General features: G+C 45.9%; 1 protein-coding gene across 5 annotated transcripts in view; it reads right to left on the reverse strand.

Annotated features, from left to right (window-relative positions):
* Nucleotides 1-15362, reverse strand: part of NT5M (5',3'-nucleotidase, mitochondrial) — a 39833-nt gene extending 24471 nt beyond the window's left edge. Inside the window, exons 1-2 of one of the 5 annotated variants that reach the window (XM_025428127.3) lie at nucleotides 14956-15343; nucleotides 11364-11464 (exon numbers count right to left, since the gene is read on the reverse strand). In XM_025428127.3, the coding sequence (XP_025283912.1) occupies nucleotides 11364-11464; nucleotides 14956-15225 (371 nt within the window). In that variant the 5' untranslated portion in view covers nucleotides 15226-15343. Of the gene's footprint in view, nucleotides 1-11363; nucleotides 11465-14955 lie in introns of all 5 variants that reach the window. The other 4 variants (XM_025428128.3, XM_025428129.3, XM_049109503.1 and 1 more) reach the window with 4 other exon arrangements.
* Between the last annotated feature and the right edge of the window lie 3236 nt (nucleotides 15363-18598).

Raw genomic sequence — 18598 nt, forward strand, 5'->3', positions numbered from 1 at the left:
ACAAAAGGTGAGGAGGGTCTTCCTCACCCTCCACTGTCACTTCCAGACCTTTCCTCCGTTACAGGGGGCAGTTAGTTAGACCCTAGCAGGATGCCTTGAGGCTGGCAGAGAGGAAGTCATGGTCAACTAGGAGGAAAGAAGGGCCGTCCGGGCATCACTCCACAACAAAACCACCAGAAGCCGATCAATCCAGACAGGCCCAAGATGGCTGACAGAGCACTGCTCCTTCATCGTGCCGCATCCCCATACTGACAGGAGACCCCCAACCACATGAGGAAGAGAAAGCACGTAACCCGCATTCCTAGGGGAGACCACACTGCTTCCAAGAAATCCCCTCCTCAAGTAGTGAATATTCCACCCCCTTGTTAACAACTGTCAACAAAGGACAGAACCCACAGCCCACCGGGCACAGATCTCCCTCAAGCTCGCCTGCTCTCACATCTCCCGAGTCCACTTTCACCTCAACAAATTTTCCTGCCTGTGTACTGCTCATGCGCTGTGTTGTGTCTGTCCTTGAATTCCTCCTCAAGGAGACCAAGAGATCATTTGGACGGGCTAGGTGGAGGCCTCAGGGCCCAAGGTCTCCCCAGTCCACCCAGCGACTCCTTCAAAATCTGTGACTCAGTGAAGCTGGGGCTGACAGCCACCCGCCTACTGTCCTGCTCTGCTGCTGTCACCTTCTGCCTGCCCAGGTGCTGTCCCTCATGCCCTCCCCAGCCCAAGGGCTCACCACCAGGCCTCCATCCCACCCCATCATCAACTTCAGTGACCACAACACATACACACACACACAGACACACACACATACGGACCCAGACCCACCGTCCCAGTTATAACCAGCTCACCTCCATCCCACCTCCAACACCCTTGGAGTGTGTCATCCCTTTGCTCAATCCTTCAGCCTCAGCAAGACAGCTACCCCCCTCATGCTCCACACGCTTTTGTCACCCCTGGCCACCTTCCTCCCTGAGGCCCCTCTGGCCCTGCTGCCATTTCCCTGCCAGTCTCTCTCTCCCTCCACCTGGGCCCAGAAAGAACCTGAATCTCCAGCTTCTTCCACCAGCACCCAAGCAACCAGATAATGCTGGAGGAAAAAAAACACAACTCAAATAATTGGTTTGGCCATTTTCATCTTAAATTCAGAACTACAACCCCAAGGCACTGGTGCGGTTGCCAGGCAGCCTTTCCCCAGGGCCCTGGGTATGCTCATGTTACTGCTCCCCGAGACAGCGGTCACACACTACCTCATGTCCTCAGACTTCTCCGCTCTGAGATTCCGTCTTCTCATCATGGAATCTAGAAGGGTGCCTGTGTTCAAACTGCCTTCTCCGTTTCAAATGCATGGGAGGAACAGGCATCCTGCCCTCCTCTCCAGGCAAGCCCTGCATTTTTCCTCGGATTCCATCTCCTAATCTTCACAAGGAGGTATCACCCTGCCACATTCCCTTTTCCTGGACTCCTCTTCCATACCCTCATTCAAACATGTTCTGCTCCATCTCATCTTAAAACACAAACACACACACACACACACACACACACACGGCCTTGACCTCACACCCACTCCCACGACCTCCCATCTCTCTGCTCCCGCTACATCTAACAAGTGGCCTGCACCCACAGACCCCACATCCTTACCTCCTGTGCATGCTTCAATCCACCCCAACCTGGAGTCCATCCATTCCACTCCCCAAAAAGTGCCTGTCATCAACCAGGACCCTCATGTCACCGTGTCCAATGTACCGCCCACTCTCCTCCTCTTGCTCACCAGCACCCGAATGGCCTGTCCTCCTCTGTGACAGTGCCTGTCCTGGCATGCCTGCCAGTCATCGGCCACCCAGCACAAGCGCCCAGCCTCTCTTGTGATCCAGACCCTCAGAGGCTCTTCACCTACACTCCCTGCTCAATGACTGTCATGCAGGGTTTGATGCACCACCTTTATGCAGTTGCCCCCAACTTTGCCTCCACCATCCAGCTCTCTCCCCCGAGTGCCCAGCTTACATCCTTCATGGCCTGAATATCTCCATGTGGACATCTCACCAGCATCTCAAACTCCGTTTTTTCACAATGGCACATGTGGTTCTCTCCACTCCCTGAACCTGTTCCTTCCCCCGTTGATGGCACTACTATATAGCTCTAGTCACTCAAGCCAAAAACCTGAAAGGTACCCATTTCCCTTCCCTTCCCCTAAACCCCAAAATTCATCCCCAGGCCTATGGGTTCTTCCTCCAAAGTGTGCCTCATTCCATCAACTTCCCTCCTCAGTCATCACCCTGGTCTCAAGCATTGCCACTTTTTTTTTTTTAAGATTATATTTATTTACTCATGAAAGACACAGAGAAAGAGAGGCAGAGGCACAGGCAGAGGGAGAAGCAGGCTCCATCCAGGGAGCCCGATGCACGACTCAATCCCAGACCTCCAGGATCACATCCTGGGCCAAAGGCGGCGCTAAACCCCTGGGCCACCGGGGCTGCCCTCACTTCCACTTTTTAACTGTGTCACCACAACCACCTCTGATGGTTCCTCAACTTCCAATTCTGCCACTGCCAAGCCTTTCTGCACCCAGCATCCAGACTATTTTTTTAATATTTTATTTTTATTTATTTCCTTGAGAGTGAGAGAAAGACCGAGTAAACAGGGAAAGGGGCAGAGGGGGAGGGAGGAGGAGAGAGAATCTGAAATAGACTTAGCACTGAGCACGTCTGACACAGGGCTTGATCTCATGACCCTGAGATCATGACCTGAGCAGAACCAGGAGTCAGACACTTAACTGACTGAGCCACCTGGTACCCCTGCACTGATTATTTTTCAACAGCTTCATTGAGGTATAATTGATATGTAATAAACTACACAAGTACAATGTGATAAATTACATGTGAAACATAGATCATCACAATTAATAACTACCCCCAAAAAAGTTTCCTGGTACCCTATCATCTCTCCACATGCCTCTCCTTGTCCCTACCCCACCCCTGGGCCCTAGGCAACCACTGATCTGCTTTCTGTCATCACAGATTAGAATGTATTTTCCAGAATTTTATGTAAATGGAAACAGAGTATGTACTCTTTTTTGTCTGGCTTCTTTCATCCAGTAAAGTTATTTCTGGTACTCACTCATGTTATTTTTTTTTTTTTTAGAGCAGGCTGATTTTTTAAAAAAACAGCTTCACTGAGATAGAATCCTTAAACCATTAACAGCTGCCCATCTTCAGCTTATAATCCACTGAATGTTACTATATTTACAGAGGTTGACAACAAACACCAGAACATTTTCATGCCCCCGAAAGGAAATTTGTGTCCATGAGCAATAATTACTCTATATTCTGCCTGTGGCCCTAGGAAGCCACCAACCTCCTTCCTATCTGTGGATTTGCCTGTTCTGGATATCTCACATAAATGGAATCCTGTAACACACGGTCTATTGTTACTGGCCTCCTTCACTTAGCAAAGCGTTTCCCAGGGTCACCCACATTGTAGAATGTATCCATGCTTCATGCCTTTTAATTGCTGAGTAATATTCCATTGGATGTTGATGGATGGACCTCATTTGTTTGCCCATGTTAGCAGCTGATGGACATAGGGGTTGTCTCCACCTTTTGGCTATCATGAACCATTCTGCTGGGAACATTCATGCACAAGTTTTTGTGTGGACATCTATTTTCATCTCTCTCAAGTATACCCAGGAATGCAATTGCTGGGTCATACCGTAACTCCACATTTACCATTTTGAGGAAATGTCTTCTCAAGTGTTTTCCACAGCAGCTGCACCATCTTCCAATCCCACCAGCAGTGACAAGGGTTCCAAATGCTCTACATCCTCAGTAACACAATTTGTCCTTTTTTCTTTTTCTTTATGATAGTCATTCTAGTGGATGTGAAGTGGTACCTCATTGTGGTTTTGATTTGCATTTCACCACAGACTAATGATATTGGAGCAAATTTTCATGCATTCATTGGCCATTTGCATATCTTTTTTTGGAGAAATGCCTGCCCAAACTTGTCACCCCAAGCCCATGTTTTTAAAACCTAAGTTAAATCATATCATTCTCTGTTCAATCTGATCCTCCACCAGAGTATCATCTTTCCCTTCCCCATCACACTCTCTGAATTCTAGCCCTACTGGTCTCCTTCAAAATGTTACTTAACTAAGCGAAATCCTTGCCTACCTCAGGGCCTTTGCACCCTGGCTTCTTACTAACTAGTTTGTTTTTCACATGCAGCTCTGAAGTCAAATGTCCTCAGAGAAACCTTTCCTCAGAGAAAGGTTTCCACCCCACCTGAAGGAGCCCTTTCCCCATTTAGTCTCAAACACATAGCCTGTTATTTCCTTCACCAAACTCACTGCAAGCTAACATCATTTTTCTTTTTACTGATCCTCCTCTCCACCATAATAAAAACTCTTGGAGACTGGAGACCTTATTTGTTATTTACAAAACTATCCCCAGTGCTAGCACAGTGCCAGGTATCTATGAAGTGACACATAACATATCTGTTTAATGAAGGAATGGATACACTGCCTCCTATGTCAGGCCCCTCAACTACAGGCATGCTACCAACACTGACTCCATCTTTGGCCCTCCATCTTGTTCATGCCCACGCAATGACTCCCTTTGGGAGTACACTTCCTAGGCCCCTAGGAGATTAACACATGCCCTGACTAGAGTGGGAGAAGGCCTGTCCTGAGCTTCCCTAAAGTTGTTTAGAAAACTAGTAGAGATAACATAGTTTCCTCCCCTCTTCTGGCACTCAGATGGCACCATGAGGTCTGTAAAGTGTTAGACCCTTTGACCTTACCATAGTGCCCTCTGTACATCCCCTTGCCTAAAAAAATCTATGGCTTGGGATTGGGACTTTGCAAAGAATAGCTGTGCAGCTCTGCATCATCATCTGCCTGACACCTGAATAAAACTTAGTAAAGAGTACAGGGTCCTTGGTCTCGAAGTACCTTCTCAGTTTGGAGGATGCTGTACTGTTCCCCCTTCGCCTTCTAACAGTAGGTATTGAAAGTCATGTGTAAACACAGGTGCAACCACATATAAACTCATCCTTCTAAATGAGCGGTGTTAAGTCATCCCCCTATGATGTCGAATACTTGTTTTGGCAAACAGCACTACCTCTTAATACACGTTTTGGAGTTACACATAAGATAACAACTATGGGGGAAAGATCTGTATGAAAGAAAACTCAAGCAAAGACACCAAAATATAAGAAAGTGGTGGTTTCAATGATGAGATTATAAATGACCTATATTTTAATTTTCCAAAATTAACCAAGAGCTTTATTTTTTTTTAAGCAAGCATTTTTCTGCTTTCTCTTAGGGACAGATTTCTGAAGCTAAGTACAGTCCCATCAGAAAATACTCACTGCTTTAGACATCATGAGTTCCTTTTATTCAACATACATTAAAATCCATCATATTCTAAGCACTAGGGAGATTCTGATAGGACTCATTTATTTGCTGGCATTGACTCCAAGCAGTTTTGGCTATTTTTACATGTCAAATGCCCCTTTCAAGGATAAGTCATGTCGACTGAGAGTATTGTAAATGAAATATACTGAGCTAGTTGTTATGGGGGGAACATCTGCAAAAAGGATACTATCTAAGTATCCATCACTAAGTATCTATCAAATTTAAATACAGAGAACAGACTGGGGTTTGCCAGAGGAGAGGCAGATGGGGGGGGGGTGGAATGGATGAAATGGACAAAGGGGATTAAGAATACAATTATGGGGGGGGGGACATCCAACTCTCTTGGTTTCCCATCAGATCATGATCAGGGTCATGACTTCAGGGATGTCAGGTGAAGCCCTGCATCAGGCTCTGCACTCTGCAGGGAGTCAGCTTGGGGTCTCTCTCCCTCTGCCCCTTCCCCCACTTATGCCTAAGCACTCTCTTGCTCTCTCAAATAAATAGATAAATCTTCAAAAAACAAAAGAATACATTTATCATAATGACCCTAAATAATGTATACAAATGTTGAATAATTTTTAAAAATGTTGAATAATTATGTGGTTCACTTGAAACTAACATAACACTTACATAATTATACCTTAATAAAAATTGTTTTAAAATGCATATGGCTTGGATTCAGCTAGCCCACTACTGTGCAGAAATATTTGCACATGTACATCCACACTCACTAGCTGGGATATACAAGAAGAAATAAGAACCAGTGTGTCTGTGTGGAAATCATTACACACATGATGGTATACAGTATACAATAAAATACCATGCAGTAGTTAAAGTAAGACAGTTTGAAAGAAATAATAAAAGACAGTTTGATGGTGTTGTTATGGAAACGTATATTATATCGTATATTATATTGCTAACGTATATTATATTGCTAAGTAAAAAAGAGAAAGCAGAATATAGAGGACCACAACCCTTTTTTTTTAAGATTTTATTTATTTATTCATGATAGACATAGAGAGAGAGAGAGAGGCAGAGACACAGGCAGAGGGAGAAGCAGGCTCCATGCAGGGAGCCCAAAATGGTACTCGATCCCGGGTCTCCAGGATCAGGCCCTGGGCCGAATATGGCGCTAAACCACTAAGCCACCTGGGCTGCCCCACAATCCTATTTTATAAATAACAATTATCATGTGAATGTTTATTCAGCAGATGCCTGAGTATGTTCTGTGTGCCAGGCAGCATTGTAGGAACCCAGACAATCCCTGACCTCAGGGAGCTGACACTTCAAAGAGAAAGGGACAAACACAGACACATGACTTCAGCTGACTTGTAGCCAGAGGAATGTGGCCAAATGACTAGGTGGGGACAGTGGCCTCTTTAGCTACAGCAGTATGGCCTCTCTGAGGAGGTGACATGCAAGGTGCTCAGAGTTGAAGGACTCAAAACAGTGTAGCCACGCCAGGTACCAGCAGAGAAACATTTCCAAAGTGTATATTAGAAACAAAGGCTAGGGGATCCCTGGGTGGCTCAGCGGTTTAGCGCCTGCCTTTGGGCCAGGGCGCGATCGTGGAGTCCCGGGATCGAGTCCCAGGTCAGGCTCCCGGTATGGAGCCTGATTCTCCCCCCTCCTGTGTCTCTGCCTCTCTCTCTCTCTCTCTCTCTCTCTCTCTCTCTCTCTCTCATAAATAAATAAATAAATCTTTAAAAAAAAAAAAAAAAAGAAAAGAAACAAAGGCTATAAGATCAGAAGCAAGCTTGGTGCACCCACAGGGCAGAAGACAAGTCAGTGTGCTTGGAAAAGAGATCAGAGGGTGGCACGGCTGGGTCACAGACCACCTCACAGGCCTGGCTGAGTTGGGGTTTTGTTTCTGAGCAATAAAAAGCCGAAAGAGAGTTTCAGGAGGGGACCAACATTAGCAGAATTTGCTTTATGAACATTAGTCTGGGGCAGCTCCAGTGGCCCAGCAGTTTAGTGCCGCCTTCGGCCCGGGGTGTGATCCTGGAGACATCGGGCTCCCTGCACGGAGCCTGCTTCTCCCTCTGCCTGTCTCTCTCTCTCTCTCTCTCTGTCATGAATAAATAAATAAAATCTTTTTTTAAAAAAAGGAATATTAGTCTGGCTGCCAGGTAGAACATATAAACTTGCAAAACTATATACAAATAAGTATGTAAATGTATTTTAAAAGGTCTGGAAGCCTGCATCCCAAGTTGTTAACTGGTACACAAAGAGTGGGATTGAGGGAGACGTACATCGGGACAAAGGGACAAAATGGGCAACTCACATTTCTTCATTTACGTGCACACGCCATTAGAGTTTTTCATTAAGAATATACTTGTGTATTACTGGATAAGGGGTGGTCGCCCCTGAAGATATTCCAAGGAGGCTCTTCAGGATGTGATGTGATTCCCAGGGAGGCACAGTCTCCTGCTCAGTGCTACTGCAGCCAGGACACAGCATGCCAGGGAGGCTGCTTCAGGACAGAGGGCAGATGAGGTGTTTGCTCACTGTTCCCCTCCTACCTGAAACCCCTCTGCCTTCTCCACCTGGCACATAGATCCCTTTTCAATTTTCAGGATGACAGCTCAAGTATCACTGCCTCCCTGGGGAGTATTAGCCCTGCCTGGATCCATTCAAACATCTACCGTGTCACTTTTAGAATGACATTGTAGTCATTTGTTTCCTAGTGAACTCCTTGAAGGCAAGAGCTATCTCTCATCTGCTTCTGTATCTGCAACATGTGGTACAGGGCCTAGCATGTAGCAGGTGCCTCACAAATATTCTTTAAGTAACATTTTAAATCTTGGCCTTTGTCTGCTTCAGCACTAAACACAAAGCTATCCACTTAGTTACTGACTAGACCCCTCTCTCTGTCCACACTGGGGCATTGGCTGACCTTGGGAATCTACACCGTTAAGAGCCAAAATGGAGGCAAAAGACCTACGGTATGGTCTAGACTTGCATTTTCACAAAAGCATTAACAGGGAAGCTGTGGGAAAAAGTGTTCCAGACTAGAATACATATGAAAAAAAGCTTCATCCTCTGCTACCCCAGTGAAGAGTCACCACGCATATTAGCAAAACAGAAGCCCTTCAAAGTCCTTCTTAATCCAATGTTCCTCACACTGTTTTGGTTAAAGAACGCTTTTCTGTTGCATACCTATTAAATCTTGCAGAATAATAACAATAGCAGCTAACATTTACTGAGTACCTACTATGTGCCACACGCTATACTTTCTCATTATCCTTATTTTACAGTTGAAGATACTGAGACCCAGAAAGCTTAATAACTTGTCCAATGTCTGAGAGTTAGATTCTAGAAAAGCCCGGGTTTGAGCCTGGGCAGTCTCACTCCAGTTAGGACCCAATCTTCACCACTATGCGATCTAGCACTCCAGAATACAGTTGGCGGAATGTAGTCCAAGAAACACTGATCCAGACACAAATAGAGTTTTGAAAAGTTGCAGTGCAAAAACAAATATGCTTTGCCTCTCCAGGCTCTTCTTGCAGATGCAAGGAGTTATACAACAGTACTCCACTATAAATCAAGTTCAAATCATAAACCAGAATGAAATACACTACTCTGTACAACCTGACTCAAGTCTAAACATAAATTACCAAACGAGTCTGTCTACAATTCAACTCAAACTCAAGCATTTTTCATTCCTCTGATGCCTATTTATCATGTCAGAACTTTGAACGCTGATTATTTTTGGAGGCATTTATATGGCACAATAAAGACCAATTCACAGTGTATGTTTGATTGGTCTTTCAGGTTGGTAGATTCTAGCAAAACTGTGACCAATAAAAGCATTTACAACCCTGGAAACAAATACTAACATTGATGGTCTGTTGATGTTTGCCAAGGAAGCCAAGACAATTCAATGGTGGGGGGACTCTTCAACAAATGGTTCTGAGAAGTCTATGTCCATATGCAAAAGAATGAGGTGGGATGCCTTCCCCTCATACTATATTCAAAAATTAGCTCAAGATGGATCAAAGCCCTAAATTTAAGAGTTAAAACTATAAAACTCATAGAAGACACAGGAGCAAGTCTTTGTGACCTCAGATTAGGCAAATGATCCTTAGACATGACACCAAAAACACAAATGACAAAAGAAAAACAGATAAATTGAACTATATCCACATTAAAACATTGGATTTCAAAGGACACCACCAAGAGACTAAAACAATAATCCAGAAGATGACAAAACACATTTGGAAATCATGTATCTGATAAGAGACTTATGATCTAAAATATATTAAGAACTCTTAAAAATTAGCAATAAAAAGATAACCAAATTGAAAAAAATTAGCAAAGGATTTAAATAAGTATTTCTCCAAAAAAAGATGACAAATGGCTAAAAAGCACCCAAGAAGATGCTCAAATCATTAGCCATCAGAGAAATGCAAATCAAAATCATGATGAGACATCCCTTCATACCCACTAGGACGGCTAGAATACAAAAGACCACAAGTGTTGGCAAGGGTGTGAAGTTGGAACCCTCATACCTTGCTAATGAGAATGTCAGATGGTACTGTTGCTTTGGAAAACAGCTTGGCGGTCCCCAAAATGTTAAACATGGATTTATTACCACATGACAGCGATTCTGCTCCTAGGTATATACAATCTACATATGAAAACATACAGCCACAAAAAAATTTGCTCATAAGCAATATTAATCTTAATACCTAAAAAACTGAAACAACCCAAGTGTCTACAACTGATGAACAGATAAAGAAAATATGGCATATCCATACTGGGGAATATTACTCAACAATGAAAGGCAATGAGGTACTAGGATGGATATGAGCCTGAAAACACAATGTTGCATAAAAGAAGCCAATCACAAAAGACCACATAGTGTACTACATGAAATGTACATGAAATAAACAGTAAATGTCCAGCACAGGCAAATCTACAAAGCCCTAAAGTAGACAGTGCTTGCCTAAGGCTGCAGGGGAAGGAGAAGGAGGGGTAATGACTGCTAATCGGTATAGGGTTTCTGTTTGGAAGGATGAAAGTGTTCAGAAATTGACCATGGTAGGGAATGCACACTTCTGCAGACATACTGAAACCCACCAGATTGTACACTTTAAATGGGTGGACTGTATGTGAGTTCTATCTCAATATGGCTGTTGTTTTTCAAGTTCTCAGGGAAGCACATCATCTGTAACTGCTAATGGATTTTAGTGAACAGTTACGGAGGTTCAGCTCCCAGATGCAACCACTTCACTCAAACAAACCAGAAATATCTCACATAGTAGTACTCCTGCTGCTTCCTGCACTTCTTGTTAGGTCTCCTGTTAGACCTCTTTGTACTCCTTCCTCTCTTCCTTTTCAGCACTTACCACAATCTGGGGTATCTTTGCTTGTGAGATTCTTTAACGTCTACTCTCTGGCTGGGCTGTGAGCTCCATGAGGGCAGGACCATGTTTGTTCATCTCTGTATTACTGGTGTCCAGCAGCACCTAATAGAGTCAGTTCTCAACTATCTGCTGAAGAAATATATGTCTAGGGCACTTGGGTGGCTCAGTGGTTGAGCATCTACCTTCAGCTCAGGTCGTGATCCTGGTCCTGGGATCGAGTCCCACATCGGGCTCCCCGCAGGGAGCCTGCTTCTCCTTCTGCCGGTGTCTCTGCCTCTCTGTGTCTCTCATGAATAAATAAATAAAATCTTAAAAAAAAAAAAGTGCATGTCTACCACCCAGTCAACCAGATCCAAGTAGACTCAACATTTTCTCCTGTTACCAGATCAAAACACCATCAGTAGCTTACAAACTGAGTCTGTTTCACTCAGGGTGTTACCAGGTTGAATGTCAAAGAAATAAGCACCGGGCTGTACAGGGGTGAGGAGGGAGAGGGGAGGGAGGCAGAGGGCAGGAAGAGAAGCAAAAGAGTAGCAGAGGTACTGGCAGGAGGAAGGACAAATGCTCAGGTGGGAAGACAAACTTACTTTTCTAGGTTGGCCATCTGCTTCACAGCTTCTACAGCCCCTGGTAGAGGCTCCAGGTCAAGAAAGAAATTTTCTGATTCCCATATGCTAATGGCCTTCTCCTAAGAAGATGAGAGAGAAGTGGGTGACTTCCAGAATACTCAGCACCTTGCCTTACCACAGGGATGATGGCGCAGGTGGGAAGAGCTGTTGAAAAGAATGTGAGCTTCCCACCTTCCCCCCTCACATACCCAAAGACATACCCTGGGGAAGCCAGAGGATCACACAGAGCATGCGTGTGTTCCCCTCCTCTCCTGGAGATCTGACTTCTGCAAGGATCCAGCAGAGACCAGCTAAGGGGCGAGGGGCAATGGATTTTGAAGCCTGCTCTGCTTGAGGCCCAGCTAGAGCCATCAGGGCCAAAGGCAAGTCATCATGAATCATGCGCTTGCTTGATTCTAACAGCCAGAGGCATCGTAGAGGCTCTGAGGTTGGATCAGGTTTTATCATGGCACTAGAGTATTTAAATTCAAGAGCTGAAGGAACTCGGAGATTTTTTTTTTAAGATTTTATTTATTTATTCATGAAAGACACAGAGAGGAAGAAACACAGGCAGAGGGAGAAGCAGGTTCCATGCAGGGAGCCCAAGTGGTACTTGATCCCAGGACCTTGGGATCACACCCTGAGCCAAAAGCTCAACCACTGAGCCATCCCGACATCCTAAACTCAGTGATTGAGTACTGCTGTGCCATGTGTGATAAGGGGGTCAGGAAGGGCAGATGGAAGGTCAATTGAATAGAACTCCAGGTTCCTGACCTGTATCAACTAGGACAGCTCTTTTACCTGTTTTATGCATTGGTGTGTCAATAAGTACTTGGTTTGAAAAGCATTCTCCTGCTTCTAAAGTCTGAAAGCCAAAAATCCAGACCTTCATTTTTCATATAAGAAGATCAAGGCTCTGAATGGGGAAGGGATTTACTTAATATCACACAGCGAAACACCATCTCCTAACTCCAAGGCTACATGTTTTTACCTTATGTCACTGGGCTAAAATCAAGTTTGCAGAATGCCACACTTTTCCAGGCCCAGAACAAAGGGAGGGAAGACAAACTCCGCCCTCCAAGGAACAAGAACCTAAATCCTATGTGCGCTGTTACAGAAGTGTCTCTGCCAGGTTAGAAGCTGCATACTCCAGAACCAGTGCCACTACCATGTCACACTCACAGGTGGAATACCCGGAGATCACACTGGCATTGTTCTTGTGCGCTGTGTGGGATGAAGCAAATGCGTACTGATTGCTAGTATCATCCCACGAGGGTAAGAATTACTATCCCCAGTTTGATAAGGAAACAGGCTTACAAAGAATTTTTTTTTAAGGCCACTTATGGGTGATATTGCCAGAACTTGAATCACAGAGGCAGTATGGACCGGTGGAAACCACACTTAACGGAAGAGTAAGAAGTCCTGGCCTTGGCTGTGTGATATTGGACTAAGCACCTTACCTCAGTAATAAGCATCCCAGCATCCCCTCCCTCCTTCACTAAGGTTGGCCCTGAAACTCTGGTCAAGGTACTTCCTCTCTCTGGGCTGAGTTCCTCAACTGTCCTAACAGTGTAGGATTCTAAATCGGTTAAAATGAGCTTTGCCTTCCACCTCTGCCATGATCACCTCTCAGAGTCCTGCAAAGATCAAAGGGGATACACATAGAGTGGTATTTTGTAAAGCAAAAATGCCTACATAATTAAGGTGGGTTGGTTCATCATTTGTTTTCTGACTGTAGGTGCTGGGCAAGATCAGCCAAGGGGAGACCCAGGGATGTCCTGCTGTGAGCTATGCTGGGGACACAAGGCAGGTGTTCATTTATTAAAATCCCATTTCCTGCAATGTTCCCAGAAGCAAAATTCAGCAGTCACTTCCAGAGCACTGCCTTCTTAGCGTCCCAGGAGCTCTGTTCCTTTGCCTCATCCTTAGAAAATGGTAAAATTACCTCCTTAGATCTAGAGTCTGCACATCAGTACAAAAGGACTTGCAAGAACCACTGTCCTTTTCAGAGTTGGGGTGGGCTTTATTTCCTTACCCCAAAACACTCCTGGGAGGAAATAAGGCACCCAGACTGCCAATACTGTGCACTGTCTATAAATGAACACCCACATCAATGTCTGTTACGGAGTCTGTTACTGAGGCTGCAAAAATAACTAGGGTATTCTCTCCCATTTGAAATTGGCAATCAGATATTAGAGCTGGGAGAAATGAGCACACAGAACTCTGGGAAAGTCATCTTCTGGAGGGCATGGTATCAATGAAGAGAACTGGTGCTTCATTTTCTTTTTAATACCTGCCTCTCAAAATGGATCGTTGTCAAATTACCTTTTTTTAGTCAAAAGAAATGTCACTTGTTAGAGCAGGACAGAGAAGAGGACTTTGGAGTCGGGAAAGCTAAATATGGTTGGAAGGCAGACAGACTTGAGTTTAAATCCTAGCTGAGCCCCTTACTAGCTATGGGACTTGGGATAAACTTCCTCACCTGCACAATGAAGATAATAATGTCTACCTCATGTGGGAGACAAGGTAGCCAACCTATAGATACAAAATAGGCTGGGATCCCTGGGTGGCACAGCGGTTTAGCGCCTGTCTTTGGCCCAGGGCGCGATCCTGGAGACCCGGGATCGAATCCCACGTCGGGCTCCCGGTGCATGGAGCCTGCTCCTCCCTCTGCCTGTGTCTCTGCCTCTCTCTCTGTGTGTGTGTGTGATGACTATCATAAATAAATAAAAATCTTTAAAAAATTATCAAAATAGGCTCTAAGCTCTAATATCATCATCATCAAACTTCTGGTGGTGATCTTATTATGTGGCCAATCAAGGGATGCCAGGACACATCCAGCCTCTTTAAAGTTTGTGCAAGGCAAAAAAAAAACTGCTGTTCCTTTCACGAAATAGTTTAAACTGACAAACTAAGCCATCTGTCTATAAACAAGCCTGGATATTTCTCCTCCATGCATCATGGACTCAGAGACCAAAACACTGCAGGAGTCAGGGGGATGCAGTGGGCCACCAAAGCAAGGGGATAAACCAAGGGGCTGATCCCACCCCTTCTTGACCACCGACTCATCGTGTGATGTCCAGAAAGTCACTCGACTTCTCTGGGCCTCAAATATCATCGGGAGCTATGCATTCATGGAAAAGGACACCAAAGAATGGTACAGACCCTCATCAAATTCGTGAGGATGAAGAAATGAGCATGTGCCTGTCGCAGGGATCAAAGAGGACTTTACTTGCAACGTTTATTTCATTTAAAGAACTTAAAGACTTGCAGCCAAATGCACCAAAAACTAAAAAGTCAGCCAAAGAGAGAGTTCGTATCTTGCGCATCACATCCTCCTGACTTTTGAGAAGCCCTCGGTGACAGCCAACAACCGTTCCTGTGCGCGCCGGGGCCCCTGTTTCGGGAGAGGACCACCCCGAGGCTCGCGGAGGTGACCCACCCAAGGTCGCGCGGGCTCCCGGCCCAGGGCTGGGGAAGGAGGGCCGCAGTCCCGCCGGGCTCGGGGGGGCTCGGGCGGGCTCGGGCGGGCTCGGGGCCCCGCGGCTGGGCCGGGGCGGGGGATGCTCACGCTCAGGCCGGGCTGCAGGAGGCCGTACTGCTCCGACAACCAGAAGCCGCGCCGGTCCTCCAGCGCGATGAAGGGCTGGTCGGGGAAGCGCGCGCGGAACTTCCTGAGGAAGCCGCCCTCGAAGTCGGCCAACACGCCGTCCATGTCCACCAGCACCCGCAGGGCGCGGCCGGCCCCCCGGCCCGCCGGCCCGCCCGACCGCCAGCGCCTCCCCGCCGGGAACGCCGCGCCGCGGGGCCGCCGCGCACACCAGCCGCCCAGCCGGATCATGGCCCCTGACGCTCGCTCGCCGCAGGCGCCGGGGCCTGGGCAGCGCCACCCCGCGGGGCCGGGCCGGGAGACATGACCGCGGGAAGCGGGAAAGAAACCCCTGCCGGCCGGGGTGCGCGGGAGCGCGGGGAGCGCGGGGAGCGCGGGCGGCGCGGGCGGCGCGGGGGGCGCGGGGAGCGCGGGGAGCGAGCGCGCAGGCTCCGGCCCCAGAGCGAGGCTGCGGCACGCGCCGCGGCGGAGGCGGGGCTCGGGGGCGGGGCCTTGGGGCCAACCCGCAGTCCAGGCTCCCCGGACCTCTCTGGCCGCAGCGGCCGCGCACCCCGCAGGTGGAGCAAGCCGGTGTCACTGGGCGCTTACCAAACCTGACAAGGTTCCCGCCGTCCTGGAATGTACCTTGTAGAAGCGGAGACTGACGAAAAGCAAACAAGCGTACAAAACCGGCACGCACACCCCTCCCCCCCCAAAAAAAATTCAGAGAATGACAATCGTGTGAAGAGACCAAAACAGGGTGATGGAGAGCCTCCCTGCTTTATAGTGAACATCTGGGAAGAAGCTGATGTTAGTAGGACAAATAAGTACCTTGCAAACATCAGAAAGCCTTAATATTGGCGATTTTCAAATAAATCTATACATATATATATTGCTTTGTACCCTGGTATTGCTTTAAAAAATAAAAAACAGGAAAAATAAAAAAAAAAAACAAAGCAGGATGACGTGATGATGGAGAGGTGGGGAGACTGACAGGGTGGTCAGGGAAGGCCTCTTGCAGGAGGTGATGCTGGAGCAGAACCGGAAATGATGAGAATAGAGTGTGCGAAAATCAAAGACACCAGATGGAAAAAAAAAAAAAGACACCAAATGGGCCAGACAGCCAGCAGCAAGCTCAAAGGCCTCAGAGAGTGGAGAGGCCAATGAAGCCACAAATTTTCATTCTTATATTTCTTTGGCACGGACTTGCTGAACGTCTCCTATGTGCTTGGTGGCAGATATCAAGCAGTGAACAAAGTCCCCACCCTCGTAGAAGGGACATTTTTGGGTCTGTCTGAAATTATGGTGAAGCAAGGGTAGGGTAGTCCACTCTTAGACCAGAGAGATAGGGCCACAAGGAAGCAGTGTGGCACAGTTGAAAAGTACTTGGGCTGTGGCGTCCCACCGACCCACGCTCCAGCTGAAACACATAGTAGCTCCTCAGCACCCTCGCAGAACTGGTTACTCTCCTGGCACCTCCTGGATTCAAGGGAACAGACTAGGTCTCATTCATCCCAGCGCCCTGAGTGAATGAATGGGATCCCTGCAGGAACGTTTTCTGGTTATTCTCTGACCCTTAGCTAAGACTTCCCACTGCGTATCAGAAGTTTCTTTTATTGCTGAATTCTATTTAATTGCATGAATATATGTCAGTTTGTCCACTCTCCCATTGATGCACATTGAGCTGTTTCTAGTTTGGGGCTATTATGAATAAAGCAACTATGAACTCATACAAGTCTTTGTGTGGATTTTTTTTTTCTCTTGAGTAAACACCTAGAAGTGGGATCACTGAGTTCTAGAAAAAGGTATGTATTTAGTTTTATAAGAAACTATCAGACACTGAGGAGGGCACTTGAGGAGATGAGCACTGGATATTATACTATATGTTGGCAAATTGAATTTAAATTTAAAAAATAAAAATAAATTTTAAATCTTAAAAAAAGAAAGCCAAATTTTTTCAAACTGTGCCATTTTAAACACCCACAAGCAATATATGAGAGTTCTGTTTGGGGACGCCTGGTGGCTCAGCAGTTGAGTGTCTGCCTTCAGCCTAGGGAGTGATCCTGGAGTCCCGGGATCGAGTTTCCCATCGGACTCCCAGCATGGAGCCTGCTTCTTTCTCTACCTATGTCTCTGCCTCTGTGTGTGTGTGTCTCTCATGAATAAATAAATAAAATCTTTAAAAAGAGAGAGAGAGAAAGAGTTCTGTTTGCTCCACATACTCCCCAACATTTGATGTTGTCAGTCTTTTTAGCTATTCTGATGGGAGTGTTGGTGGTATCCCATTGCATTCTATTTTGCATGCATCGCCATGTTTTGTTTTTAATCTTTAAAATGATTTACTTTATTGTTTATTTGTGGGTTTTTATTTTTTGCCTTCCCCCTTTGGAATGTATGTTGCATAGGGGTAAAACCTTATCTGGTGTGTTTAGTTATATGTCCCTAGTGCTTAGAACAGGGCCTGGCATATAGTATGTATTCAATAAATTCATTTGTGCATGTATTCAACAAATAGTTTTTGTGTGCCTTGAACAGAGCAGATATTACTAAACCCATTTGACAGGTGAGAAGACTGGCATCAAGAGACCAGAAGCACAGCCAGGTTCAACATAGCTGATAATAAATGGTAATCAGAGCTAACATATATGGATGCCTATGTACTCTGTGTCAGGCACTATCTAGGCTCTTTGTGGGAATTGTCTCACTTAACCCCACAAAGTTGCCATGAGGAATACTAATTTAAGCCATCTTAATGGATAAAAGCACTGAAGCACTGAGAGATTAATAACTTGCCCCTTGGTGTGGTCATTTGAAACAAATGATTTTGATACTTCTCCCATCACGAGATGGAGCTGAATTCCTGTGCCCTTGGATGTAGGCTGGATTTACTTATGCATTTCTGATCAATAACATGGTGGAAATGCTGACTTGTGACTTCCAAGAATAGGTCATAAAAGGCATTGTAGCTTCTCTCTCTCTCTCTCTCTCCTTCTCTCTCTCCTATTACTCTCCCTGCTATGTCTGTGGACACTCATGTAGCCCCATGGAGAGGTCCCCATGTTAAGGAACTCAGGCCTCCTGCCAACATCCAGAAAAGAACTAAGACACCCACACCCCCACACACCCCTCATAGTCATGTGAGTGAGCCATCTTAGAAACAGACCCTTCTGCCCTAGTCAAGCTTTCAGATGAGGCTGCCTCAAGTAATATCTTGACTACAGTCTCATGAGAGACTCTGCTCAGAACCTCGCACCTCAGCTGCTCTCTGATTTGTAACTCAGAAATTGTGAGATAAGCGTTTGTCATTTCAAGCCTCTAAATGCCCCCTTTGGGAGCAATTTCACACAAAATAGATCACAAATACACTAAGTCACTAGTAAACGTTAGAACAGAGATTCAGTTTTGTCCAGTTAGACTCCAACTGCAACAATGTGCATAATGATATTTATCTGTAAATGAGTGTCTCTCACGCTCCAGACTCTGTGAAATGGTCTCCATGCATTAGTAACTTTGATTAGAGTCTGGTGCCTGATCTTTGCACTGTAATGCAGCGACTGGGGGTGTGGGCTCTGGAGTCCAACTACTTGGGTTTTATTTATTTCATTTATTTATTTTTTAAGGATTT

The sequence above is a fragment of the Canis lupus genome, chromosome 5 (genome assembly GCF_003254725.2).
Source record: "Canis lupus dingo isolate Sandy chromosome 5, ASM325472v2, whole genome shotgun sequence".
In the NCBI taxonomy this organism is placed as follows: domain Eukaryota; kingdom Metazoa; phylum Chordata; class Mammalia; order Carnivora; family Canidae; genus Canis; species Canis lupus.